At 35.8% G+C, this 27206-nt stretch overlaps 1 protein-coding gene across 1 annotated transcript in view; it reads right to left on the bottom strand.

Moving 5' to 3' along the window:
- Nucleotides 1-19645, bottom strand: part of LOC120336061 (NACHT, LRR and PYD domains-containing protein 3-like) — a 39582-nt gene extending 19937 nt beyond the window's left edge. Inside the window, exons 1-4 of the mRNA XM_078110272.1 lie at nucleotides 18298-19645; nucleotides 16259-16494; nucleotides 7408-7575; nucleotides 5022-5189 (exon numbers count right to left, since the gene is read on the bottom strand). Of these exons, the coding sequence (XP_077966398.1) occupies nucleotides 5022-5189; nucleotides 7408-7575; nucleotides 16259-16494; nucleotides 18298-19645 (1920 nt within the window). The remainder of the gene's footprint in view (nucleotides 1-5021; nucleotides 5190-7407; nucleotides 7576-16258; nucleotides 16495-18297) is intronic.
- Nucleotides 19646-27206: the final 7561 nt, after the last annotated feature.

Below are 27206 nucleotides of genomic sequence, written 5' to 3'. Positions count from 1 at the left end.
TCTCCAGTTTATGGAGTATCGAGACCAAAGACAACTTATTGGAAAGCGTATTTTTCTGTGCAGAAGGTAGCGTTCTTGAAATTTCAAATTAGTTAACAATTGAACGGCGATAAGTTGGGAAAAAATGGAAATTTCTTAACGATTGGCGCGTTATTCGTCGTTGTCATGGAAACGAAACCTCCATTCGGACTTTCTATGAAACGCACAATACTAGGGTGACCTGATAACCCACGTGAGAAATTTCATCCCGATTGGTCCAGACAGATACACAGACAGAACGACTGATAATAAAAGGGTCTCCTAGAGCGGAGATCCATTATGAACATTTACAAACTGGAAGTGGTTTTTCGTGGAATTTCTAGGTTTTGATTCACGATATTCTAGTAATATTCTAGACCAGGGTGGTTCAAACCCAGGCCCGCGGGCCAGATGGTAATCAAAAATCGCATTTGGTGTTGTTTCGTCATAGAACTAACCAGAAAAATCTTTCGGCATATTGTTATATCACCAATGTCACTGAATTGAACAGTGTTCTTGGGCGACTAGCAAAGTTGAATGATGTGCTTGGCAGTCTAAATTGTTATCTGGATTTCTATCTTCTTGGTCACGAATATATGCTAACAATTTTGGTATCATAGAAAACTAAAAATCGAATTAGCTTGGTTGGCTATGTCTGATAACTAATATTAATGTCATGGCCTTACAATATAATTCATGCCGGGTGTTTTTTGCAGCCCGCCTGAACAGTATTACAAAAAATGCTGCCTATATGTCAGAACATTTAGTAGTTACCCTCCTGTACCTCACATTTGGTAATCAATCAATCTGCAGTTATTTATTTGTACGTTATTTTGCAAACTGACGAATTCAAACATATTTTTAACTGAATGTGTTGGGGGGGGGGGGGGGTGAAGGGACCGGAGGGTACCACAATGCTTGCTTGATATATCGGCAAGTTTTGTCGGTGACAAAAGAATATTTTAAAACCACATTTTAGAATCTTGTGAGCAATGAGCTTTTCCAAAGTTAAGATTTTGCCTAAAAAATCCTATGGCTGTTCAAAAGAACTTACATTTGCGGAAACACTTTTACTGTTATGGAGAGTTTGAAATCTTACACTAAACGTAGATATAGAAAGCCTTTTGCTGGTTTTAGTAAGTTTTTTGGTGGTTTTTGCATGTTTTAGCTTGATAAATAACAAATACTGATCAACGTGGCTAATCAATTTTGTGGCCCCTGGAGCCGACAACCTTGTACCACCCTGTTCTAGACCTTACCATTGAATTTGAAAAAATAAATCAAACTACAAAAGTAGAAATATCAGAACTGATATATATTGAGTGAGCCACTCAAACACTGAGAATTCTGACCCATGTTGTCAAATAGATCGGAAGCTTGAGCTTTATGAAATCCTTAATACTCACAAGGCAGAAAACTAACATTAAAGTATTACTATGATTTTAACACGGCCATTTCAATAAATGAAATGCTGCTTCAATAGAGTAAAGTATTATGGCCCCCTGTTTCATGCATGAGTGACCATGGATTTGTATCTGGCTCATATTCTGTTAACCGGGGATATTGAACTTGGAAAATGTATTTTCTCTCGTCATGTACGATGTTAATGTCTTCATTTCTCACAATTCTTTTGTATATTTGTAATATAATTTTGGCGCTAGTGGGAACCTATCAAATAGAAAAGCCGGCTGCCGTTTGTACGAAATAGGCAGAGCAGCCCAGGACAGGTGTCTGGCAGATAGCAGTTACATCATTGACAAAACATGATAAAAAATATCCGAGACTTTTACATTGCGGGACGAGGCCAATCTTTAGCGCTTAAATTAGAGTTTAAAATTAGGACATTATATATTTATCCGGGGGGAGAGGAAAGCCAATAAGATTGCTTAATCATCATATGGCGAACCTTGGCCTCTCGTTCGGTTACCAATCCATGGATGGGATTAGTTTTCAGATGCATGAACTTGATGGTGGAGAAAGCCGTAACCGACCAGTGGGTACATGAACCACCCTATGGTGGCGAGGAGTCCAGTCATCCTCTCATACGTAATCAACGCCGCATATGATTCGAAACTGCGAACCCATGCATGGTAATCAGAGATGCGGTGGCAAGCATAGTCCTAACTCTTAGCAGAATTTGCCACACTGCCGAGCCATGCGCCACACCGCTGAGAGTTTTTCATATTACGGCTCAACAAGTCGTGACAGAATAAGTAAGTCGTGACAGAATAAGTAAAAGAAATTTCTGTTCTTCAGTTGAACACCAAGGCTCGCCATAACTTTATATGCTTAGAACCAGATCATGTTCGTTTCATTGGACTACACATACAAATTTCTAGAAAATTGGTTGCCAAAGGGGCATATCTGCTGTAAATTTACAGGAAATATATGCATACTGGCTATTTTGCAATTGATGATAATTTTCTGCTGTTACATATATATTTTCAAACAACTTCATTGATTGTAGGAATCATGTTATTTAAGATTGAGTAAAATTAAATATCACTCAAGGGAAAAGCCAGTGGAGGAGATTACATGGGTAATACCCATCATTTTTTAATTTTTCATGATTCAAAATTTCTGCCTCCTACTTAGAACAAACAATGCCTCGTTTTACTTTCAGCAAATCACAGTATTGCGGTCAAAACTATTTTATTCTGTGCACTATCACCTCAATGGTATTATCACTACAAGTTTTTATTTGTCTTTACAGCATCTTATGCTTTCATAGCGCTGATAAAAATGCTTATTTCCGTTATTATCGAAATATTTACCTTACTCATCATCAATCATATCGTGTCTTTGTGTATATAAATGATTAGTGGAGGAGATTACATGGGTAATACCCATCATTGTTTAATTTTTCATGATTCAAAATTTCTGCCTCCTACTTAGAACAAACAATGCCTCGTTTTACTTTCAGCAAATCACAGTATTGCGGTCAAAACTATTTTATTCTGTGCATTATCACTACAAGTTTTTATTTGTCTTTACTGCATCTTATGCTTTCATAGCGCTGATAAAAATGTTTATTTCCGTTATTATCGAAATATTTACCTTACTCATCATCAATCATATCGTGTCTTTGTGTATATAAATGATTAAAATGTCTGATATCAAGTTTTTATTTGTCTTTACAGCATCTTATGCTTTCATAGCGCTGATAAAAATGCTTATTTCCGTTATTATCGAAATATTTACCTTACTCATCATCAATCATATCGTGTCTTTGTGTATATAAATGATTAAAATGTCTGATATCAGCGAGTCGCAAATGACTTTCAAAATTAATTTTCACGATTTCTATCGCTTTATTTCTAAACGTTTGCACATAGAAACAATTTTTAAGATATGGGTTAATATTCCGCGACTTACCGTATATTAAATTAATTTGGGAACCACTTTTATAATCAAATATAAGGAATTGTTTATAGACATAAAATAAAATACGAAATGTATTAATATTTTGAGTCACATCAAAAAAATGGGATATACATGCATATATCATTTGTTTATTGTCTGTAATCATGTCATATTTCGTAACTGACAATTTATGGTAATTTTGTTCTCGATATATTTCATTTACATTCGTGTTTGTGCCATATTTCATATTTGAATTATATGATAGCGTTATGTAGGACATCGAAAATGCAAGATTAGAGAGGTTGATGTTACCTCCGTCTTTCTGAAGCAATTTTTTTGCGCAAACGACGACCTTTTTGTGGAAAAATTCACTTCACAAAAACAATGCGTGTACCAGTTTGCTGAATTATCAAACATTCAGTGAATAAAAGACTGAATATTTTATGCAAAAAACCAAACAAAATAGCTGGGCAAATTAGGTGGCCCATACCTCTCTACTTTTCCATAGCATTTATAATCCATAAATAAAAAAAATATGTGATATCATTGTTAACTCGAAGCAACCTAGTCAAAATTGAAATTTAAAAACAGACAAGGTCTGGAGACAACCAACCAGGTTCCAGAGGTCAAAGGTTGCTTTGAATGGTAATTTATGAATTCTTTACAAAGGACTATAACTTAAAGTTTATCACAAGATTTGTTATGAAAAGGCAAGGTTAATCTATCTCTTATAGACCTCATCTGATTCATTGGGATTTACTAAATTGCAAGTTTACGGCAGCAGAATTACTGCATATTATGTCAAAAGATTTATAGTGTGAATAATGCTTTGGCGACTGAAATATTTGATCCAGTCAAAATTAAATTTGGTTATGGAACACTTATCATTAATTGTTTAAGAAATATTATTTTTGGTCGAAAGTTTTATTTCCTTTTTTTCCTTTTTACTATCGAACACTCAAACCAAACAGCATTTTTTGGAAATGATAGAATAACATGCGGACTATGAATTCACATGCATGGGCGTGATGACCAATGAACTTGACTGCGTTTGCACAAGTTCAAATCACTGAACACAAGCTGTAACGAAATAAGAGGCCAATGCCGAACTGAAATGATTTTTTATTTTTTAGAAAACAGTAACTCCTTCAGTGGACACTTGTACAGGGCTTGGTTTAGAGTGAAACCGTGAATAAGAGTCATAAGAATATTTTTCTCAAAAACAATATTCGATAAGTACTCAAGAAAATGAATGCTGCTCCTCACTACCCATTTATTCTAAAATTTTAATAAAAATCAATTGAACTTGGAAGTTTATCAGAAAAAAAATCTTCCCTTGGGTGCAATATAGGGCCATTTTAGGTATTTCACACAATCACAGGACAAGACTCAACAGAACTAAATAGCTCATAGGAATTGGTTATTATGTATTTCAAACAAATATTCAAAAAAAAGAGTAGGCCTGAAAGCTATAATTCAAAAAGGTAAATTTAAAATTATAGAAGTTTTACATAAATTTCACCATGTAATCCAATTCTGGGTTACGAAAGTGTAAAACTATAACATATTAAACAATCAAACTCAAAATTTCCTCCAACCCTTGTAAAAAAGTTAATTATGTGATTATTATTGTGTTATACCTCTGTGCTGCCCAAGGATGATTCTAAAGCTTGTAGTTGATCTGATGACAGGTTGCAGCTACTAAGGCCCAACTCTTCAACACAGGATTGATTGGAAAGTATTTGTCCAACTGCTGACAAACCTTCAACTCCCATGTTTATGTTTTCATTCAGCCACAACTTCATGATCTATAAAGAGACAAGAATAATTTATAAACCATGAAATCTATAAATGGTTCTTTACCGAGTGAAAAATAAAAAATTATGAACATTCTCAAACTGAAAGTAGTTTTCGATGCAAAATATACCATATATATTCCATAGAAAATAACGTTGAATTTAAAAACAAAATCTGAACTACAAAACTAGACATATCAGAATTAAAATCTGTAAATTTGGAATAGTTGAATCCCATGTTAACAACGGCACGAGAATGAATGATTGAGCAATTATGAAATCCTTAGAACTCATAGAACAGAACAAAAATATTGTTATGATATCAAAACAGTCGCACTTGCAGGTATGAATTTCAAAAGTCAAAAAATGTTTTGACCTGCCTTTGCTCACTATGAGATAAAAAATTCCAAAATCAACACTTACAGATACTCGTGACCCCGCAACAAGAAAAGCATTAGAAACCATACCTACAAAGTTAATTCTTTCCTAAATCCCTTCGTAGGTAGTGACACATTTTACCTGTAAATTCCCTAATCTGTTCTAAGATCCCACAAAACTACTATACTATTTGTATAAATCATATTATGGTTAAAAACCGTAACAAATACATGTTAGAACTAGATTACGTCATAATAAATAGAAAGGGTGTATTCATGGAAAGAACAGAGAAATAACGAATAAAAACAATAAACTGTTTGTTCGCTTATCTTTGGCGTTAGTCGACTAGGCTGGGCTAAGAAAAGACCGTGGAGAGCGGGAGTATAGCTTTCGAATGAGGTGAGACGAAGCGACAAAAGTCGACAGTTGAGAGCGACCGTAATACAGAAATGAGCTCATGCACATGAATTTCAAACTTAGAATATACTTTTTTTTTACTTTTCTGCTTTTTTTTTGTTTTTTTCCTTTTCTAGGTCATTTATTTTTCAGTTTAATTTTCTTTTGTTTAACTGTTCCGCGTATCGTCTTCTCACTGAAGTTAGCTAGCGACTCAAACTGACTGTTCAGACACATTGTACGTAACCGCGGGAAACAAACGAGCCAATGGAATGACAGGTAATTTCTGGGTGTCTGACAGCTGCTAGCAGTGGCTCCAATTATATTAATGAGAAGACTGCGCCTGTACATCGTTTGTCAGTTTTTGAGACTATTGTGTAATGTTACTGAGGCACAGCCGCATGTCATCTTCTACACTAAACCTATTTCTGTGATTTGTTTTAAGTACAGCCAATTTTCTTAAATTTCCGGATGTCATTTTAGTGAAGAATTTGTGATAATGGTTCAGTTATGTTTTATATTAATTTGGAATGTACCGGGAAGTAACTGCTTTGGAAAATCAGCAAATCTTACATCCTTAATTATTCTTATATACGTATGTTTTTGGTTTGGCAAAATCAAGAAATTCTTTCTCCCTGCAGTCAGTTGAACAGGTGATGCAAATCTACCAGCAATCCCCCGACTATCTATCCATCGTTATGCATTTACATTCATTCATTTGCGACACCGGTACGTTTCAACGTTACGTTACCTGCAGGCTGATATGTAATAGACAGAGGAACAACGCATCAGCGCGATACAATGATTAAGCGTAGTGGACATAACTTAAAGGTAACTTAAATAACTATCTCTCCCTAAAACTCAAGCTATTATGAAACTGAATAAAACCGAAAACATAAATGATTTAGCCTGCAAGCGCACGTGTAAAGACTGTTGCCAGATCAGGGCCAAAGACAACAATACTTCGAATTGAACAACACGCATAAAAAAGCTGAAAACGTGGATATATCATTGACGTTCCAATCACTAAATCGCATTCTCTACCTGACCTTTAAAAACGCCACTTTACTAATTTCAAATTATTGATAAATATAAGCGAATTAATGTACATTCACAAGAAGTTAGGCGCCCCGAAAAATCTGCTCGCGACCCCATCCGGGAACCACTGTTATAGGGCAATTTCGCGTATTTCACACAATCACAGAACAAGACTCAACAGAACCGAATTGGTCAGAAGAATTGGTTATTATGTTTTTCAAACAAATCTTCGAATAAACATTTAGGCCTGGGAACTATTATTAAAAAGATAAATTTAAAATTGTAGAGGTTTTTCATAAATTCCACCATGTAATCCAATTTTGGGTTATGAAAGTGTCAAACTATAACATATTGAAAAATCAAAATTTCCTCCAACCCTTGTTAAAACGTTAATTATGTCATTATTATTGTGTTATACCTCTGTGTTTCCCAAGGATGATTTGAAAGCTTGTAGTTGATCTGATGACAGGTTGCATCTGTGAAGGCCCAAGTATTCAACACAGAATTGATTGGAAAGTATTTGTCCAACTGATGATAAACCTTCAACTCCCATGTTTCTGTTTTCACTCAGATGCAACTTCATGATCTATAAAGAGACAAGAATAATTTATAAACCATAAAATCTATAAATGGTTCTCTACTGAGTGACAAATAAAAAATTATGAACTTCTCAAACTGAAAGTAGTTTTCGATACAAACATATCATTAATATTTCATAGAAAATACCGTTGAATTTAAAAACAAAATCTGAACTACAAAACTAGACATATCAGAATTAAAATCTGTAAATTCGGAATAGTTGAATCCCATGTTAACAACTGCACGAGATGAATGATTGAGCAATTATGAAATCCTTAAAACTCATAGAACAGAACAAAAATATTGTTATATCAAAAGAGTCACACTCGCAAGTATGAATTTCAAATTTCAAAAGTCAAAAAATGTTTTGACCTGCCTTTGCTCACTATGAAATAAAAAATTCCTAAAAAGTTTAGCATTTGCTAAAATTTCTCGCAGTTTTTGCAGAGAAGTGCACTTATAGTAAACAAATAAAAATTATAAGCTCATACTATAGCTTGAAACACAAAATATTCAAAATTCAAGTTTTGTTTTTTTCACTTTAATACAAAAATCACCATTGGGTGAAATAGCAATCGGGTCGTTGCTGCAAGCCATGTCAATTGGACAAAAACGCTAATTCTGTGAAGTTTCATTGAAAATAATTCTAAAAACTTTTTAGTTCCTGATCAAGCATATTCATTGTGTACAGCGGTTTTCTATTCGGAAATTTGGGTGGCTCCGTCTGGTAACCATCTAACTATTTTTACACATATAAAAGTTTCAATAATTGTTTCTTTACTGAGTGAGAAATAAAAACAGGCAGCTAGGCACCCAGGATCTCCGCTGATAGTTGGGGCCCGCACTTAGCTACTCATTGACATTCAAAGAAACTTAAAGTTCTTTAACGGTGGCGCGATTAACTAAGTGAGCGGTTTGGTTAAAAAGTCCAATTCATTTCGAGCGCTGCGCTTTTGTAGACATACTTACGTGACTGATATGCGGTGACTAAAAATTGGAAAGAATCATGTTCATTAAAATCCCTAAGGCTTTTCCAGTTTATACAGTATCGAGACCAAAGATGACTTATTGGAAAGCGTATTTTACTGTGCAGAAGGTAGCGTTCTTGAAATTTCAAATTAGTTAACAATTGAACGGCGATAAGTTGAGAAAAAAATGGAAATTTCTCAACGATTGACGAGTTATTCGTCGTTGTCATGGAAACGAAACCTCCATCCGGACTTTCTATGAAACGCACAATACTAGGGTGACATGATAACCCACGTGAGAAATTTCATCCCGATTGGTCCAGACAGGTACACAGACAGAACGACTGATAATAAGAAGGTCTCCTAGAGCGGAGATCCATTATGAACATTTACAAACTGGAAGTGTTTTTTTTGGAATTTCTAGGTTTTGATTCACGATATTCTAGTAATATTCTGGACCATGGTGGTCCAAATCTAGGCCCGCGAGCCAGATGGTAATCAAAAATCGCATTTGTTGTTTTTTTGTCATGAATTAACCAGAAAAATCTTCTGGCATATTGTTATATCACCAATGTCACTGAATTGAACAGTGTTCTTAGGCGACTAGCAAAGTTGAATGATGTGCTTGGCAGTCTAAATTGTTATCTGGATTTCTATCTTTTTGATCACGAATATATGCTAAAAATTTTGGTATTATAGAAAACTAAAAATCGAATTAGCTTGTTTGGCTATGTCTGATAACTAATATTAATGTCATGGCCTTACAATATAATTCATGCCGGGTGTTTTTTTGCAGCCCGCCTGAACAGTATTACAAAAAATGCTGGCTATATGTCAGAACATTTAGTAATTACCCTCCTGTACCTCACATTTGGTAATCAATCAATCTGCAGTTATTTATTTGTAAGTTATTTTGCAAACTGACGAATTCAAACATATTTTTAACTGGATGTTTGGGGGTACCACAATGCTTGCTTGATATGTCGGCAAGTTTTGTCGGTGACAAAAGAATATAATTTAAAACAGCATTTTATAATCTTGTGAGCAATGAGCATTTTCCAAAGTTAAGATTTTGCTTTGAAAATCCTATAGCTGTTCAAAAGCACTTACATTTGCGAAAACACTTTTACCGTTATGAAGAGTTTGAAATCTCACACTAAACGTAGATATAGAAAGCCTTTCGTTAGAAAGCCTTTTCACTTTTTCCGTTATGAAGAGTTTGAAATCTCACACTAATCGTAGATATAGGAAGCCTTTTGCTGGTTTTAGTAAGTTTTTTGGTGGTTTTTGCATGTTTTAGCTTGATAAATGACAAATACTAATCAACGTGGCTAATCAATTTTCTGGCCCCTGGAGCCGACAACCTTGGACCACCCTGTTCTAGACCTTACCATTGAATTTGAAAAAATAAATCAAGCTACAAAAGTAGACATATCAGAATCGATATGTATTGGGTGAGCCACTCAAACACTGAGGATTCTGACCCATGTTGTCAAATAGAACAGAAGCTTGTGCTTTTCTGAAATCCTTAATACTCACAAAGCTGAAAACTAACATTAAAATATTACTATGATATTAACACGGCCTATTTCAAATTATTATTACAAGTAGCTAATGGAATGCTGCTTCAATAGAGTAAAGTATCATGGCCCCTGTTTGAGTGAGTGACCATAGATTTGTATCTGGCTCCTATTTTGTTAACCGAAAATATTGAACTTGGAAAATATATTTTCTCTCGTCATGTGCGATGTTGATGTCTTCATTTCTCACCATTCTTTTGTAAATTTGTAATATAATTTTGGCGCTAGTAGGAATATATCAAATAGAAAGGCCTGCTGCCGTTCGTATGAAATAGGCAGAGCAGCCCAGCCCAGCCCAGGTATTTGGCAGATAGCAGTTACATCACCAAGAAAACAGGCTCAAAAATATCTGAGACTTCTACATTGTGAGACGAAGCCAATCTTTAGCACTCAAATTAGGGTTTAGAAATAGGATTTACATATTTATCCCGGGGGAGAGGAAAGCCAATAAGATTGCTTAATCATCATATGCCGAACCACGGCCTCTCGTTCGGTTACCATTTAGTTAGCCAGTTTTAAGATGCATGGACTTGATGGTGGATAAAGCCGTAGCCGACCAGGGGGTACATGAACCACCTTATGGTGGCGAGGAGTCCAGTCATCTTCTCATGCGTAATCAATCCTGCATGCGATTCGAAACTGCGAACCCATGCATGGTAATCAGAGGTGCGGTGGCAAGCTCTCTCCCAACTCTTAGCAGAATTTGCCACACTGCCAAGCCATGTGCCACACCTCTGAGAGTTTCTCCATATTACCGGCCAACAAGTCGAGACAGAATAAGTAAAAGAAATTTCTGTTCTTTAGTTGAACACCAATGCTCGCCATAGTTTTATATGCTTAGAACCAGATCATGTTCGTTTCATTGCACTACACATACAAATTTGTAGGTAAGTGGTTGTCAGAAGGGCATATCTGCTGTAAATTTGCAGGATATATATGCATACTGGCTATTTTGCAATTGATGATAATTTTCTGATATATATTTTCAAACAACTTCTATGATTGTAGAAATCATGTTAATTTAAGATTAAGTAAAATTATATATCACTCAAGGGAAAAGGCAGTGGGGGAGATTATATGGGTAATAACCCTCATTTTTTAATTTTCCACGATTCAAAATTTCTGCCTTCTACTTGGAGCAAACAACGGCCTCGTTTTACTTTCAGCAAATCACGGTATTGCGGTCAAAACTATTTTATTCTGTGCAATATCACCTCAACGCAATTATCACCACAAGTTTCTATCAATGACACTTGCATTTAAAAACTGAGTGTTCTCAAATTGATTTTAAAGTGATCACTAGTATATTATCCTAGGAAACCAAAACGCTCTTGGATTATTTGCAAACACTATGCACGAGCCTAAGATAAAACGGACTTAACAGTTGTGCTATCAAATTTTACAGAGTGTTGTTCTGCGGCGCGTAACTTGACACTGTAACTCTGAGCGAGACTTGCAGATCATCAGAAAGCCGTGTTCCGTGTTTGTTCCGGGTGAAGTACATGTCAAAAAATGTTGATTACCAAAGATAGGTTGAACCAAACAATAGTTTCGAAAAATGGGATTGCCGTATGATTTAAATCGCAAGCTTTTTCTGCACATACTGCGCTGACATGTGGATAGTTAAGCGTGGTAGATTGTGTGATTTCACTCCGCTTTGCCGTCGCTAAAATCGTCCAGCAAATAAACAATTCAGACACACGTAAACTTTTTTCACAGGGTTAAAAATAAATCCACCTCTCATTCATTGTGAAAATGGTTGATTCCCTATCGTTTTACTGCCATTTTTCCTTGGAATCAATAATTGTATTATTGCTACTCCACAAACCGATGGACAAGCAAAAACGAAGTGGCAGTTCTTACCACTTCATGGCAGCTCCTGCAACGAACGAACAGATGGCAGCTCTTGCCATGGTTTTTGACGGGGTTATGGCAGCACAATTTTCTGCCATTCTTATGTGGCAGCTAAAAAGTCGGTCACCGTGGGTTTGGCTTGGCCATAGTGGGCTATGGTTTGGGAATACCTCCATGGTTTTGCGGCAGCTGTAGACGTCACAGAATACTTGACACTGTACTTGAAAAAACGCAGGTTCGTGGAAGGTGATATATGTGTGATGTCATAATTGGAAGATTATTAAATGACCCGTCACATTACTGAGATCAAATCAGGTTGATTGTAACTAGGGATGGGCAATATAGAATACCGAATCCGGAGGATTCGAATCCCAAAGTATTCGAATCCAACGGGATCCGATAACAGGATTCGGTTTCCGCCTCTCCGGCGCCAAGCGTCAATTTTTGTATTTCGGGTTTCTAATTTATCAATTATAGACGAGCGTTTTGCTCGCGTGGAAATCTCTCTCGTTTAATTAAACTTGTGTCTGCTCACAAAGAACCCGTAAATCGGTAAACATCAAACACTGTAATTTCAATCGGCATATTCAGGACAAGAAGTCGGTAATATACCCTCACGGCGAGGACGCGTTATTGCACCATTTTTGCGTTTTCCTCCTTTGCTATCTAGCTAGCGTTATTTGTGCCGACTTACTGGTGATATTCCGATAATCTGAATGCATTAATCTTTAATTGTTTACAGACGTTTACTACGAGTTTTCCCAAAAAAATGATGCACGTAAACCAAAAGCCAGGCGTTAAATGTTATAACATTACTCGCCATTAATTTAGATCAAATATTATTTACGAATAATTTTATTATACCATTTTCCGAATTACAAAGTTATATCGCAAAACGCGAACAACTGTCACATTTAAATTTCTATCGTTCAAGATAGACGCACGTTTGATCGAGTGTCTGTAGTATTTTAGTCGCCGATAAATTTTGAAAAAAGTTGCCGCATCAGGCGAAGATAGTGACGTATTGAATTTGAGTAGGGCTAAGTCTGGGTAGATAATGATTAATGATAACATTTCTATCGTTCAAGATAGACACACGATTGATCGAGTGTCTGTAGTATTTTAGTCGCCGTTAATATTGAAAAAAGTTGCCGCATTTGGCGAAGATAGTGGCGTATTGAATTTGAGTAGGGCTAAGTCTGGGTAGATAATGATTAATAATAACATTTCTATCGTTCAAGATAGACGCACGTTTGATCGAAAGTCTGTAGTATTTTAGTCGCCGATGAATTTTGAAAAAAGTTGCTGCATCTGGCGAAGATAGTGACGTATTGAATTTGAGTAGGGCCAAGTCTGGGTAGATAATGATATGTAACGATAATCATAGAAAAGGAGTTCGTCTTCAGATGTTATAACCTAATAACTAAGTACGAAATCGCGTTTAACTTTACGGGAACTTGGTTTTACGTGTCTTGCTCTCACAGAATAAAAGGTTGATTTTAATTAATAGTGGTTAAATTTAATATTTTACAACGGCGCATAGGTTGCTTGCAGTGGCCACATGCTGGTTCAGCATCTAATTAATTCTCAGCGGGTATGTTTTAGTATACTCGGCAGACTTACATTAATAATGATTTAACGCCGTTTCATGTCCATTTTGCCTGTTTAGTATCAAATGAAATCCAATGTTCAGGACATTTCCAAATAGATAATACATTTATAGTAAGTAATACATTTGCAATTTTTTACCATCTAAATCCAGCAATGTAGAAATTCCCACTATTTGAATAAGTATGAAAATAGAATAGGATTCGGTATTCTGGATTCGATTTAACTATTCTAGAATATTCTAGAATAGTAAATTATTCTACATTGCCCATCCCTAATTGTAACAATAATTAATATAGTGCGATTCCCAGTTCCCATAGAAGTGTGATCTATACCAGGGGTCGGCAACCACCAAGCCGCGGCCCATCGCCGGTCCACGGAAAGGTTACTGCCCGTCTGCAGAGTGACACAAAAGCGGACAAGGCCGTAATAAAACCTATACAATCTAACCACAAACCCTACGACTGAAAAACAGCACCCAACAGTAAACCGAACAAGCACAACACCTGGAGTCCGCAAACTGCGGGCCAAAGGCGGCCCGCGAGCTAATTTGTTGCGGCCCTCGAACGACCGGAAAAATACATAAAACAAAAATTGATCCCAATTATATTATTATGATATTATTGTCTCTACACGGATTTATGTGGTGAAAAATGCTGCTGCACGGCGCTTGTTATGTAACAAGTAGCGTCAGTTGTATGTCGTTCGAGGTAATTTTGGGACAGGCTTTCAACACAGCAGTAGAAGGGCAGCAAAGCGAATGCTCCATAATTTGAAGTTTAATTAATCGAAGGCGGAAATATTGCGGCCCGCGCGCTACCGGAAATTTGTATATTTGGAACATGAAGTTTGCCGACCACCGCACAACACTATTAAGCAGCATGGGTGACTTCATAAACAATTGCCATATCAGTATGTCGCAATAATACTGGGTCAATTGTTTTCTCTACGCCCGTATAAGAATGTCTCTCATCAGTCCGAATAAGATCTCCCCAATAAAATGATACAGTCATTGTTAACTTTCCCGAAATCCTATTACTGTACTGTGAGGCCTGGTTTTCAATATTTAGGGGCGTAGCCAGAAATTTTCAAAGGGGGGTTCTGAATTTTTTTTTTTGCCAAGTCAGATTGAAACAGCTAGCGGGTCCGATCGAACGTTGGAAGACGCTTGTTTTTATTAGTCTTGTGGGTCTAAAAAGCATTCCAAGCTACGGAAAATTGCTATCTATGATACAGAAAATAGATTTTATTTTTTTTACATTTCAAAAGGGGGGGGGGGGTCGACCCGCAAAACCATCCCCCTGGCTAGGCCACTGTCAATATTGATAACTACAAAAACAAAATATCGAAGTAGGCTCGATGTAAGAAACACGTTACGTGTGTCAATGTCGACCATATCTCGAATATCAAAACAATGGCCATCAAACAAATACAGATATCGCATTAAATAGCATCACCGTCGTTTTTGGTATATTGTCAACATAAATTTCCTGGTGCGTATAATTTATTGCATAGGCTTAGTTCGTTTGTATGAAGGTGGTCCGCCAAGAGTTTGGTCAAGGTTCACCGGTCCGTCACTTGAAAAAGGTTGCCGACCACTGATCTATACAATAGCAGGACAAAAATTTAAGCTTATTTCGGAACAGTCTTCGGGTGACTCATGTGGTATTCTCGTGCGACTTGGTGCCTGCAGGCAACGGGTTTGTGACCCCTGCTCTACAGCAATTTTTTTTTTGCGCAAACGAAATTTTTGTGGAAAAATTCACTTCACAAAAACAATGCGTGGAACAGTTAGCTGAATTATCAAACATTCAGCGAGTAAAAGACTGGATATTTTATGCAAAAGACCAAAACAAAATAGCTTGGCAAATCAGGTGGCCAATACCTCTCCACTTTCCCATAGCATTTGCCCTAATTGGCGTAATTGGACTGCTATAAATCTTGTTAAATAAAGCAAAAAATCAAGTATGGACAGTGGTTTCACCTTTTCGATAGAGCGGAATTTGAATGAAAAATTCCAGTTGGTCAAGGAGCCCACATGTGCAATAGTTCATTGCCTTTTGTTGACTAAATTGTATAAACCATGAATATGTATTGAGCAAATCTAATACTGACAAAACAAAATGAACTACTCATGTAGTATTTGAACCAAGATGGCGGGCACTGGAACGCAGAACGGGTAGCAGGTTAGTGTTAGGCCATAATTTCAGGTACAAATACTACGGCAGTCACTAGGCTAGTCCCCGCACTCGTAATAGAACTGAAATAAGTAAAATTGGAATAAATTTATGGCCTAACCCTAACCTGGTACACATGCTACGTTCTAGTGCACATACTACAGGAGCGCTAAAAATTCTGCTCTATGGTGTTTGGCACATACTGTATAGTCAGAAAGTATTCGTCAAATAAGAAATTCAACTATAATAATTACATTTGCGCCACAGACCGCAGATTTCAGGTTTAAAAAAACCAGGTCCATCACAACACTCCGTGTGACAATTCAGTAAATACTTTCAAATCAAAAAGATTCTGATATACAATTTATCATATAATTAATATATGGTGGAATTCTACTATATAGTAGTACCAGTAACTCCAAATATGAGCTGCTTGCCTAAAGCTTTATTTATAGTAAAGACATGAAAACAAATTTTAAAAAATTGAATATCAGAAATCCTACCCTCACATTTGATCCTTTCAATTCAGATGCCAGAGTTTGAAGTGAGGCTGACTTGAGATCACAACTACGGAAATTCATTATTAGTGACGTACAGTAGTAAGCTACTGATCCAATGACATGAACATCACTTATGGAGAGAGGATGATCATACATGTTAATTTTATCAAGAGATGATTTGACAATGTCACTCATTCCATTCTTGACTTCGTTCAATGCAGTGAAAAGTTCCAAAAGATCTGATTTGTTTAATCTTTTTTTAAGTTGTAATTGCAGACTTTTCTTGAGAATATCTCGTTTTTCTTCAAGATCCTGAATTTCTGTGAAAATATAAGAATATAATATGTATAATGATGGTACTTGTGTCTGAATGATAAGTTACCATTCAGTAAAGATTGACTTGCAAATAACATTAGCGCTTATCTCTTTTAAATTAGTTATTGGAAAATTAAATCTAGTCTGCCATAGCCAATCAATGTATTGGGCACCTCATTGTACTAATGTGTCTGTTACATTGTTTAGACTAGTGTTTGTTATTGCACTTTAGATTTCCCCAAGCTTAAAACTTTAGTTCAAATCCAGTGTAAAATGTGTAATAATAATGATTGATGCGTATTAATGATGCTCGGCTACTTTTTGCTAAGCAATAAAACACCCTAGTACAGACATGGGCAAAGTATGAACCGTGGGCCAAATCCGCCCTGTTGAGTAATTCAATCTGGCCCGCATGATGGTGCCACAACCTAACTAATACCAAATTTTGATGTTTTAGTTAAAATTAGCTCAAGAAATTTGTTGAGATTGCGATTAAAATTAGTCTTGGCACGAGGCTTATTGTTTTCCACTTCTGCTTTTGTTACACTGTAAATATTTTTCATAAAATGTAACTTTTACATCACACTTACATGGCCCACAAGTCTAAGTGGGCACAATTTTTGGCCCCTGGTCGAAAAATCTTGCCCATCCTTGCCCTAGTAGCATCTCAACCTTTGCCCCTATCACCAAGAATTACAGCATTGATAAATTAATTTTTATATGAACTTATTCATGGATTTGGCTCCAGACAATGCCCTGTAACAGTGTGCACTGATAAGCTAGGCATAGAGTTACTGTTTCTTAAAATTACACGAATTATTCTAGGTCAGCATTGGGTACCAATTTAATACATCCTAGGTAAAGAGAAAAGTATGCGATGTGAACCCGAGATGAGTATCCTACAATGCCAATACAGTTATTAAGTCGAACACTTAACCCTTTCCATGCGATTTTTATTTTTTATTAAATAATTGTATTTGCTACGCCGACTTTATGCATTTGTACCCCCACAACTAATCGATCGACTAACGAAAAAGTAATGATCCTCTGCTGCCCACTGACGGCTCGTTGGAAAGCCTATTTAAAGAGCTTGCAATTAGCAATTAAAAAAAAAAAATTTTTTAAAAGGGGTGACCTGAGTCACAAACCGGATAGAAAAAAGGCTTTTTTTTTCTTGGGTGTTGAAACTTCAAACTGTGATAAAAAATAGAAATATTCGCTAAGTCATTTACTGTTACCGCTTCTTGGTTGGAAAACAATAGCATAATATTGCTGTAGCAATTTCGTTATCTAACTCAAAATACTTTGGTAGATGGAAGGGATAATATGTCTTCTATTACCACCCAAAAAACACCGAAATTTGCATAAATTTCAAAAACACTCCCTCGTTCCGCCGCAAATAAAATTCCCATGGTAAACGAGAGCCAGATTTACCGTCGCTTATGTTAATCTCGAAGAAGACTTCTTATCAATAAACTAAAACCCGGAAAAACTAGACCAACAGTTTGCGACCGATTGCTAAATAAAACAGTGGAGTACATCGACGTACCCGCCGCAATCTAGCGACTTTTGTCGTGGGTGCGTATACGTGCCCACCGCACGGAAAGGGTTAACTGTTAGGCACTGATTAATTGATAATGCGAAAAACGTTTAACGAATTTTAGATTCGAATCAAGGAAAAAAATGGCTCTAGCTTGAATTTGAATCAACAATAAATAACACAATACCTTCAAGTAAAATTCGGGCTGCTTCATAAACTGTCGGATTCAATAAAAATCCACAGATCATTCTTCTGACGAAAACAAAGTGACCGGTATGAAGACGTTTATCCATGAGCTTTTTAAAAGATTTTAAATCCAGTCCAAGAATATAGAGAGATGTGAGCACTTCTTGAATACTTTGATGTTGAAAATAAAGAAGGTGGATTCCTTGAAAGAGTTTACGATATATTCCTCCAGGAGCCAGAATTGCTAGATCGGTTGCTTCTTCCGGTTTTAGATGAACTTGACGAAAATCATCTTCTGTAAATAGAACTCGACGTTCTACTGTCCCAATGTATGATAGTTCTTTTAATTTGCCCAAAACTTCCATAATATTCTCTTGGTGAGTGTGGGGTGATCGTAAGATACTTTGCATGACCACAATCATAATACCAGTCATAGTGTTTGGTTTGAAGGCAGATTTGACTTTCAACGCTATCAATGTGTAAACAAGCATCACAGGTGTGGTGCAAAGAAACAAAAGTAATGGAGCTTTGATTTTAAGAAATTCCATTATTTTCTCGGCCTCTTCATCTCCTTCATATCCAGAAATGATTTCGTTGATGGACTCCATTGTTAATCCAGCAAGTGCAATGACCTTGTCTGGTCGAACTTCTCCCCAATAATTTCTGATGGAATGTTCACGACTGGACGATATAATCCGAGAGCCAGGAAATAATTTTCCAGAGAGAAAATTCCATATTATAACTTCAGGATATGCAGGCTCATCTGGACTGATGACTTCATAAACTCCATCAACTGTATATTGGAGAGTATCCAAGGAATCGAGCATAAACACAACTTCCTCTGGGTGAGTTTTTGCAATGTCTATTGCTTGACCTCTTTCTTCTTTTGTGAGATTGTTGAAAATTAGTTCACCTGCGGTTACTTTCCTGTTGTTCATAAATTGTTTACATTCTATATATGCAACCATCTTGATATTTCCCTGGAAATATATTTCCTGTATGACATCTCTTGAGGTTGCTTTCATGAGAGTGGTCTTTCCTGAACCAGAGGGACCCACGAAACAGACATGACCTTGCTTGAAGTTGTTAAACAATTCATCAAGTTGAGTCTCCTTTCTGATCCCTCTTTCTCTTTCTCGTTCCAGATACTTTTGTTGATTAGGTGACTCTGGCACATAATCGTATTCAGGAATTCTTCCACCTTTATAAAAATCTATTTCTTCTAATAGAGGAGTTACGGCCACATTTAGTTCACTCTCAAAAACTTTAAGAGGTTTAGCAAAGTCATAGAAGTCAGTGCACCTCTCAGTGTTGCCATTGATTTTTGCTATTACTGTTTGATAAGACATCATGTTTGCTTCACCATCTGATGTGATATTCACTAACACTCTTTGACAATATCTTCAAAGTTCTAGGATATGTACATTAACTAAACTTGCTTCAAATCTAACTGGAAAACATTTGTCATCCAAGTGTGATGAAACCTAACATAGATTCCAGTAAATCTGTTATATAATGTACACTTTTAAAAAAAGTTGCAACTCATATTATCTTTGTAACATATACATAATTAATTATTACCATTAAATGATGTTTATTATACGACACCCATTCCACGCCTTCTGTTTCGAACAACGCTCTCTATAATAGGGGTAAGTAGTGGCCTGCAATCATATTTGGGCCGCGAGACCTTCCACTCTGGGTCACAAAACAATTTGAAAATTGTCATAAATATAAGTATCCAGAGTTTTCAGCAGCTTCAATGAATGTTCTTTGACCATTTGGAACTACCTATTCATGTGACGTTTTCTGCGTTATCACATATTAAAAACAAATACAGATCAAATTTAGAAGTGGAAGAAGATCAACACAGAGCCTGTAATTCTCATTAGGCAGATTGAATGCAATTATATACTATTTCATATGCTAAGTATGGCTCGGCGGTGTGGTGCATCGTGCTGAGCGTTGTGAATACGCTCGCCACCGAATCTCTGACTATCCTGCGTGGGTTCGCACTTCGCAGGTTTAAATCCCATGCGAGTATAGTTATGTGCGAGAGGATTACTGGACTCCTAGCCGCCGCAGGGTGGTTCACTCAACCGATAGTCGGTTAGGGCTATCTCCACCATCAAGGTCATGCCTTCGAAAACAAATATCTGGCTAACTAATCCCATACCCGACTTAGACTGGTAACCGGACGAGAGGCTGTGGTTCGCCATATGAATAAGCCTGATTATGTCGTCTCATCGGCTTTCCTCTCCCCAGAATAAATATGTCGATCATATCCTAAGTTTCATACAATTCATGTGCAAGAATATTGCTACTGTCAATAGTAGTTTTGACATTGATATTTAATTACAGAATATTTCCCACATCATTATATGCTAACCAAATGCTTGGCTTGTGAGAAAATAAAACTATTTTTTTAGGGTCGCGCTGAAAAGTACTTGCGAACTCCTGCTCTATACAAGCAGCCAATGATATCTAACAATGTGAAAAGGAATACTGTTCTTTTGACAAAAAATTTTCCACACTGACAGAAATTACTTTACACTGCAAAATTGGGGGGGGGGGGGGGGGTTAAGGGTTCAATCATACCTCATTGCTGTTAGTTATCTAATAGTGACGCTATCCCCATGTTTATGTTTGTATTTGAAAATGAGATATGTCACCTCAAAAAAAATAGAAAACGCGCGCTGTAGATGCCAATTGAAAGCGACAATAGCACTACAATATCTCTCCTGTGACAAATACTCTCATGCTTCATCATCTTGACGCATTTTACTGTCGCCCGTCTTTATGTTATAATAATGCAGTAGAAACACTGCAAATCTGGATATAATAATTATTTTCGGGAAAATATTGCTTCGACTAATGTAAGATTTTCTACATATGAAAGGCCGAAAACCGAAAACTTAAAATGTGTGTGTGATATTATTGGTTTATTTTAGGTTAATTTAACGCAGGGATGTACAATATAAATTTAATATACGAATATTGCAACCTTCGAATATCGTTTTTTCGTGTTTATAAGAATACCGAATATGGTGCACATATCCTACCGCCACTGTTTAGATTTAAAAACATTTCACAATTATTTCATTTTTTATTGCAATCAGCCGAATCGAAAGCAGCAATGTGTGACACGGCAATAACTAACAGTCATCATGAATAGATTTCAATAAACTCCGAGTTGAAGTGCTTATAAGACGTCAAGGACGTTCTTGGTTGAAATTTTTTTACATTTAAATTCGGCAATAAATTTAAAAGCAAATTGTGTCGTAATCAATTGTTTGCATCCTCATTTTCGATAGATAACGAACATAACGAAAAATTTTTCAATTTCTTGCAGTCTAGAGTGTATAAAATAGCTCTTAAATATTATTTAGTTTCTGTTGGGGATTTTATCGTTATCCAGACAGCGTTGATAACAATATTTTTAATTTTAAGTTGGAGGTATTGATTCATAATCAAAAATAAATTTATAACACATAACATGAAAAATTAAAATTATTTAAGAGCTAATTTAAACACTCTAAATTACAAGAAATGGAAAAATTTCCTGTTATGTTCGGTCACTATCGAAACTGAGGATGTAAACAATTAATTAGGACCCAATTTTCCGAGGACGCCTAAACCATCTCGACTAAGTTAAAATATACGATAAGAAAATATTTTAAATCAAAAACGTTCTCGATGTCTTATGAGTTCTTCAAGTCGGCGCTTATCAAAATTCTTTCATGTCGGTTGTAACATATTGTCGAACCACACATGGACGACAACTCTAGGATATATGCGCCATATTCGGGATTCTTATGAACACGAAAAAACAGTATTTGAAGTTTGCGATATTTGAATTTCTACATCCCTGTATTAAATTAGTCAGTTATAGATAGATAAGATAAGTTTATTTTGACTCAATAATCAGCGGAAAGGCGATAAAATGGTCTTGCATACTGATCCACACAAATAATGATAATAATAATGATCAACCAATTCTTGTTGAATTATTTTGTTTTCTGTTGCTTCAAATATGTTGACTTTGTTTGTGGTAATAAAATCTCACTCTACAACAAGAAATATAACTTGTTTATATACTATGTTTTACATAGCTTTACTTGAAACACATGGACATTCAAACTCTAATAGCATAAAAGTAGTTTTAGATCTGAGCGCTCCAGAAGTATGTGTACCAATATGGAGGGAGATAATTTTGTTCGCATACTACATGTTGTGTAAAGGAACTGAAACCTATGGTCAGAGGGTATATTCACTTGGCTAACACAGACAGTCCCCAAACTCGTAATAGAACTAAAATAAGGAAAATTGAAACAAAATTATGGCCTAACCCTAATCTGGTACACATACTACAGGAGTACCCGGTTTGTCAAAAGTGACAAAACCTCTATTTATCGAATGACTAGGCCTAATTAGGATATAGTTGAGTGAGTTATACATTTTCAATATTCTCAAGATTTTGAAAATGCAGGGCAGTTCAACCTCGAATCCCTGTGGCCAATGTTCCCTCTAATTTTTTGTAGTATGTGTGCGCAGAAATTTTGGTATGTGCGCACTTTTTTGGAAATGACTAATATTTGTGCAAAAACCACAGAAGAAATTTTGGCGTTCTAACCGGGTAATAAGTGGGCCAACAACAAACTTTCTCAACCTGCCAACCAAGCACGTTGTTACATTACATCGAAATACGTCTGTACGCAGTGCGCAGAGGGAACACTGCCTGTGGCTATGTCACCTGGCACTGAACAAGGGCATAGCAGCCCCAAAATTGGGAAAGGGTGCAATTTGTTTTAGTTTACACGAAACTTACTCGTGATTTTCGCTTTGAACAGGGCCAGACACAAGCGAGCAGCTACTTATATATCTCAAGCTCCTCACAAAATGACAGCAATATAAGTGCAGAATTTCATATATCTCAGTCAGTTCGTTTGGAGTAAGAATTGATAGTAAACCAAAAAATGTTGAGTTATCAGTGAACCACTTACAAATAGAGCAAAATAGTGTTGAAAAAGACATATGAGTTTATGCCTCACAGGAAATGCCTCAAAATCACTTTTCAAAAAACATTTGGAACAGGACCCAGGCTACATTGATGTCAATGAATATACTTTTTCTTGGATTTCAATGCATTATATGAAAAATTATCAAAGAATACAGCAAACGGAATATAAAGAATAAAGTTTTTCAGGAACGTAGTATGTGTACCAAGTTAAAGATATTCAATTTTTCTTATTTTGGTTATATTACAAGTTCTAGCGAAATGACTCACGTAGTATTGGTACCAAGATGGCAGATGCCGGAACGTCGTATGTGTGCCAGGTTAGGCCATAATTTCATTACAATTTCCGATTTTTGTTTTATTATGAGTTCGGCGACTAGTTAAGTGACATCATAGTATTTGTTCCTAAAATTATGACCTAACCCCGTACCTGGTACATATACTACGTTCCAGTGTCCGCCATCTTGGTTCAAATACCTCAACCTCAAATTTTGGAAAGTTAAATTGTGTACCAGTCACAATAATGAAGCAAAGTAATTTTACCTAAATGATCAAAAGTTTTGATTATCAGAAAGAAGAATTGTGAAATGCCAAACTATTCAGATATGAGCAATAATACATTTGTGATAAAGCAGTCAATTCAACTGTTATTTCATGTTGCAATAAATTCACTTTCCTTGAACTAGATTGACCAAACATGGGCTGCTGATGGATTGCACAATTAACGTATGATTAACCTATTGACCAGAATCGGCCAAAGAAGATTTCAATTATTATATACCCACCCTCTTCGTTTACAGCTTTATAGGACGGGAAAATATATTGCTATTTCAAGAAATACAGCATATTAACCACCTGTCTGTCATCATCTGTTTACTTAGCACTTCAATCACTGGTACAAACTGGCATCTTATCAGAAAAACTAATCAATCATTGACTGAGAGTAAACAAAGGGCGCAGTAATATTACAGAGGAATTTCGCAACAATTCAGAAGTGCAATAAACTGAACAAAATATCCAGCCAATACAAGGGAAACTTGCTTTCCCATTTCCATTACAAAACTACAAATCAGACAGACTAGCAGGAATGAAAACATAAAAAAAGTGGGAAAAACTCAAGTGTGATGATTATGTTTAAATATTGCATAAGAAATACAATGACAGAAAAGTTGACAGAATCAAACACCCTTACAGATTTTCATTTAACACATAAGAAAGCTTTCAACAGTAAAGTTAAAATAAAATTCATATCATCCAGCAAAGGGTCCAATTATTATCTGTGGAAAGGTAAATGACAATCCAATATATATATTCTGTCACATGTTGTGCCAGCCCAGACCATTTAACTGCAATTAATTCTGTCAGGAAAATCCTTTGTATGTAAGTGTGATAATTAATCATGCATGACTGGGAAGATTGAAAAATCTAATTCATTGAATAATCCATCTAATTCATTTACCATCTTTGCCTGCTTCGAGATTGATTGGGCATACAATTTGATCAATCTCTATTACACTTCAACTAATATCGTGGGCATTTTTAAAAATGCAATGCAATATCGTTTTCTTGGAATAGGAGTAAGAGTTAGGTTTTCTAATCTAGGCTAGTTCATCACTTGGATATACATACTAATAGCAATTATCAACGTAGTTTACACTGCATCAAGCCTAATTGGACATCAAAGTTTGGTGATTAGGCACATTCAACAATTAAACTATGGATATTTGCCTAAGAATTACCGTAAATTTTAATATATTATTCACATCATTTACAGTAAGTTTTACAATAAATTTTATGACATCAATATACGGTGTAACCTATCGACATATGCTCAACAGTAATTAAATAAAATATATTTATATGAAATGAAGTAAATCAAATCGAATTGGTTTCCAGAATTCCGATTCCAAGTGAGAGATAAGAACCTTTTCATTCATTTACTAGAGTGGAAATTATCAATTAACTGATAGAATTCTGATTCTTAATACATTGAGGAAACCTCTAAAATCTTTGCTTTGAACAATGCTCCTGACAAGCAGACACTTAAAAGTATTGAGATATTTACAGTTTGCTCAATAGTTTACAAACCTCTAGGTCAGGGTGGTCCAAGGTGGTCGGCCTCGCGAGCCACACTATAATTTTTGTATTGTTTGCGGGCCACAATAGTGCTAAGAATAGGTAAACAGTGCCATACAAAACAAACACTTTTATTGTACAAACACATTGGTCATTATTTGTCATTTATCAAGCTAAACATGCAAAAAACTCCAAAAAACTCATTTAAACGTTCAAAAGTTTTACTATATCTACATTCGGCGTAAGACTTCAAAACCTTCACAACGGAGGAAGTGCCATACGAAGAAAATGCCGTTTTTGTTATTATATTAAGCAAGCATTGTGGTATTTTCCCTCCCGTATCTTGTCAAAAACATGTTCGAATTGGTCAGCTTTTATTTCAAACTCATGTTTGCAAAATAACTTACAAATAACTGCAGCCTGATTGATCACCGATTTTTACCAAATTTGAGATACATGAAGGTAATTACTATATTTTCTGACATATAGGCAGCATTTTTTGTATTACGGTTCAGGCTGTTGCAGAAAAAACACTCGGCAGGAATTATATTGGTCGACCATTACATTAATATTTAGTTATCAGGCATAGTAAACCTAGGCTAATAGATTCCGAATTAGATTTTTAGATTTTGTTAGCATATATTCCCGACCGAAAATATAGAAACCAGGTAACAATTTAGACTAGCCAACCACTTTATTCAATTTCGCTAGTTGCCTCAGCTAGCCATAACACAAGTCAATTCGATGACATTGGCAATGTAACAATAAGTCAGAAGATTTTTCTGGTTATTTTTATGAGGAAACAACACCAAATTCAATTTTTTGTTTACCCTTGCGCGAATGCGACGCGGGCCACAAAAAAGGAAGCGGCGGGCCACATGTGGCCCGCGGGCCTGGGTTTGGACCACCCTGCTCTAGATTCACAAAATTTTTGTACCTTTAGGAGACAAAGATGGTTTGAGTTACACATTTAATTTCCAGTCATCGTTGCGAGTTGTTTAAAATATTACAAATACATGTGGATGTATAAGACAGTTGGTCATTTTTATCACAATTGCAACATCTACTATTGGCCTAATGCACTGGTACAACTCTAACTGCTTTAATGTTCTATAAATTCACATGCAATTGTATGGAATTATTTTTATATAACTTCCAAAAATTGTATAAAATCTCCGGCCAATACTGTAGCGTCTAATATACATATTGGCCATACATAATATTAAATTAAATAACAAATTGTGTTAAGTCTGATTGACAACGACACACCCGGTTTCAACTTCTTTCTGTGAAATGACTAATGGATGTGAGAAATCAACTCATCAAACATGGCAAATTTGTTAAAGCACCGTAAACCATAAGTAATTTGTAACTAGTGAACAGACGAAAGTGACCCACATGCTGGGTCATACCTGATTTCAATGTAGGTATTCCAATTCTCTTAGCATTGATAAAACAGACTAGATAATTGACATATTGGCGGCATACTACATTTGATTGTAGATAATGCATTACCGTTTCATTAGAACTAATTTTCATTCAATCGTTCATTTAGGCTCTGCAACCTCGTCACATTAGTGACAAGTGATTTACTGTCTAGTGAATGGTTAAGCGTCAGTTATAACTCATAACATTTTCTTATGTTATTTTCTTACAAAACAATAGTACAATCATTATGATAGTTAAAATAATAATAATTACGAAGATTTTCACATTGTATTATCGGAATTTGTAAATTCAATGCAAAATACAATGAATGGGTTGGTTTGCAGTTAATTCACCTAGGATTGACTTATCCACGTGACTGAAAACTGATG

Source organism: Styela clava, chromosome 2 (assembly GCF_964204865.1).
Source record: "Styela clava chromosome 2, kaStyClav1.hap1.2, whole genome shotgun sequence".
Taxonomy (NCBI): Eukaryota; Metazoa; Chordata; class Ascidiacea; order Stolidobranchia; family Styelidae; genus Styela; species Styela clava.
Note: the sequence above shows the minus strand (reverse complement) of the source record. Positions and strands in the feature narration are given on the sequence as shown.